The 1689-nt window shown below is 35.3% G+C and overlaps 1 protein-coding gene across 1 annotated transcript in view; it reads right to left on the bottom strand.

Moving 5' to 3' along the window:
• Positions 1–926: 926 nt before the first annotated feature.
• The window catches only part of DDX1 (DEAD (Asp-Glu-Ala-Asp) box helicase 1), a gene marked incomplete at its 5' end in the record, with an annotated part of 7209 nt that continues 6446 nt past the window's right edge, over positions 927–1689 (bottom strand). Inside the window, 2 exons of the mRNA XM_010013909.1 lie at positions 927–1252; positions 1567–1687. Coding sequence (XP_010012211.1) covers positions 1122–1252; positions 1567–1687 — 252 coding nt within the window. The remainder of the gene's footprint in view (positions 1253–1566; positions 1688–1689) is intronic.

Genomic DNA, 1689 nt, shown 5'->3' with positions numbered 1-1689 from the left:
AAATTAATAAGAAATTTATTATTTTATTAGAATAGCTAGAACTCTCAAGTCTGCCCTCTCCAGGTAACACTACACAAAAAAAAAAAAAAAAAAAAAATCTGTTTCATGCTCAACCTGAGTTTCATCTGGCCTTCACTATTTTCTGCAAGAAGACTGAATGTTTTGTGACTTCGAAGTCTTCATGATAAGGCAGAAGGTTACATTCATTCAGAGTTGTCAGGCATTCTGAATGATTTGATATTTTAGGTGATAATCTGCAGGCAGTCACTGAAGTTTCTGTGTACCAGGAGAGGAGTCACTAGAGAAAAAGCAAACTTAAAAAAAAAAAAATCCAAATCAGACTACACTAACTACACCTGAACAAATTCAACCTGCCCAAAGGCAGCACAAGAGACATTAAGTACTTCAACTTTTCCTGCTTAATGAAAAAGCTTTTCCTGAAGATTTATGAACTGGTTTGATACTAGTATGTTACTTTCCTATGAACTCAGTATTGTACAATTCTTCGTACAACATCCATTTTAGAAATTTAAGATATTCACTTTGAGAACTCTAGTACTACAGAAGCAAAATGCAGTGATCAACCTAGATTTAGGATTTTAGGATAACCAAGAGGTTCAAATACATACTTTGGGAAGTTGTGGGGTGGGTATTTTTTTCCCCCTTCATCTTTAACAGCTGTCTAAATATGGATGCACTTACAAAAAGCCCTGCATCCTGCATTAAAAATAGCAGTAAACAGCTGGTTAAGTAATTTTAAGATATATACTGCAAAGAAAAGAATTAAACTATTCTTCTTTTAAATTTGTTTAACTATACTTGTATTTATAGTAAATCAAAAAGCTATGCAAAGAATGAGTCTACAGATTAGTCCTCAAGGCAAGGCAAAAGAACAAAGTAAGAGATAAAAAAAAAAAACCTATGTAATCTTTGACCTGTTTTATTTTATCAAGACAAAAAGCTAACACAGCGTTAACAATGCTGAACACGCTGGTCATCATGCAAGAAGTGTATTTAATTTTAATCCTTTTCTGACTACTGCTACTCAGAGACAGGATGGGATTTTTGTATTTGCAGGGAAGAACATTTATTAACTCAAGCCTTGTCTCAAGTGTGGCACATCAGAATGTTCTGAACAGCTGGTTAGGAAGATAGCCAAGATGCAAGAAAGATGTCTGAGCCTCCTTTTCAAGAGCAGCCAACTCTTGTACTGTGGGTGCCAGAATATCCACATGGCCTTTATACAGTCCACCTGCCAAAAGAAATCCAATCTAAGTGATGTGTTCAAAACCGTTTTTTCAACAGAATAATGCTCAACCACAGTCATTCAGAAAGTTACTTTGTTAACTTGTTAAAAAAAAAAATAACAAAACCTCAAACAGAACAAAGCAAAACCACAGGCATATGAGCACTTTAGTAACTTGCAACCCATAGACTGCATGTGACAAATACAGAAGACAAAGACCTATCAAGTTTTTTTAATCTATCATCCTGTAGTTACACAGCAGACAACTATGAAACAGAGCATTACACAGCAAGGTAACTCAGAAGTAGTTAATTCCTTACCACCCAGAGCTCTTTTCTGCCCATACGTAACTTTCCCATCAAAATCATCTACTGGTACTTTTATGTCTGGTTCAACTTGGGCAATAGTGCAGTTTAAGTGTTCTTCAATTTCCCCCAGCAACT

Source organism: Nestor notabilis, unplaced genomic scaffold (assembly GCF_000696875.1).
Source record: "Nestor notabilis isolate BGI_N333 unplaced genomic scaffold, ASM69687v1 scaffold10254, whole genome shotgun sequence".
NCBI classification, from domain to species: Eukaryota; Metazoa; Chordata; class Aves; order Psittaciformes; family Psittacidae; genus Nestor; species Nestor notabilis.
The sequence above is the reverse complement of the archived record's forward strand: the minus strand, read 5'-3'. Positions and strand labels throughout refer to the sequence as shown.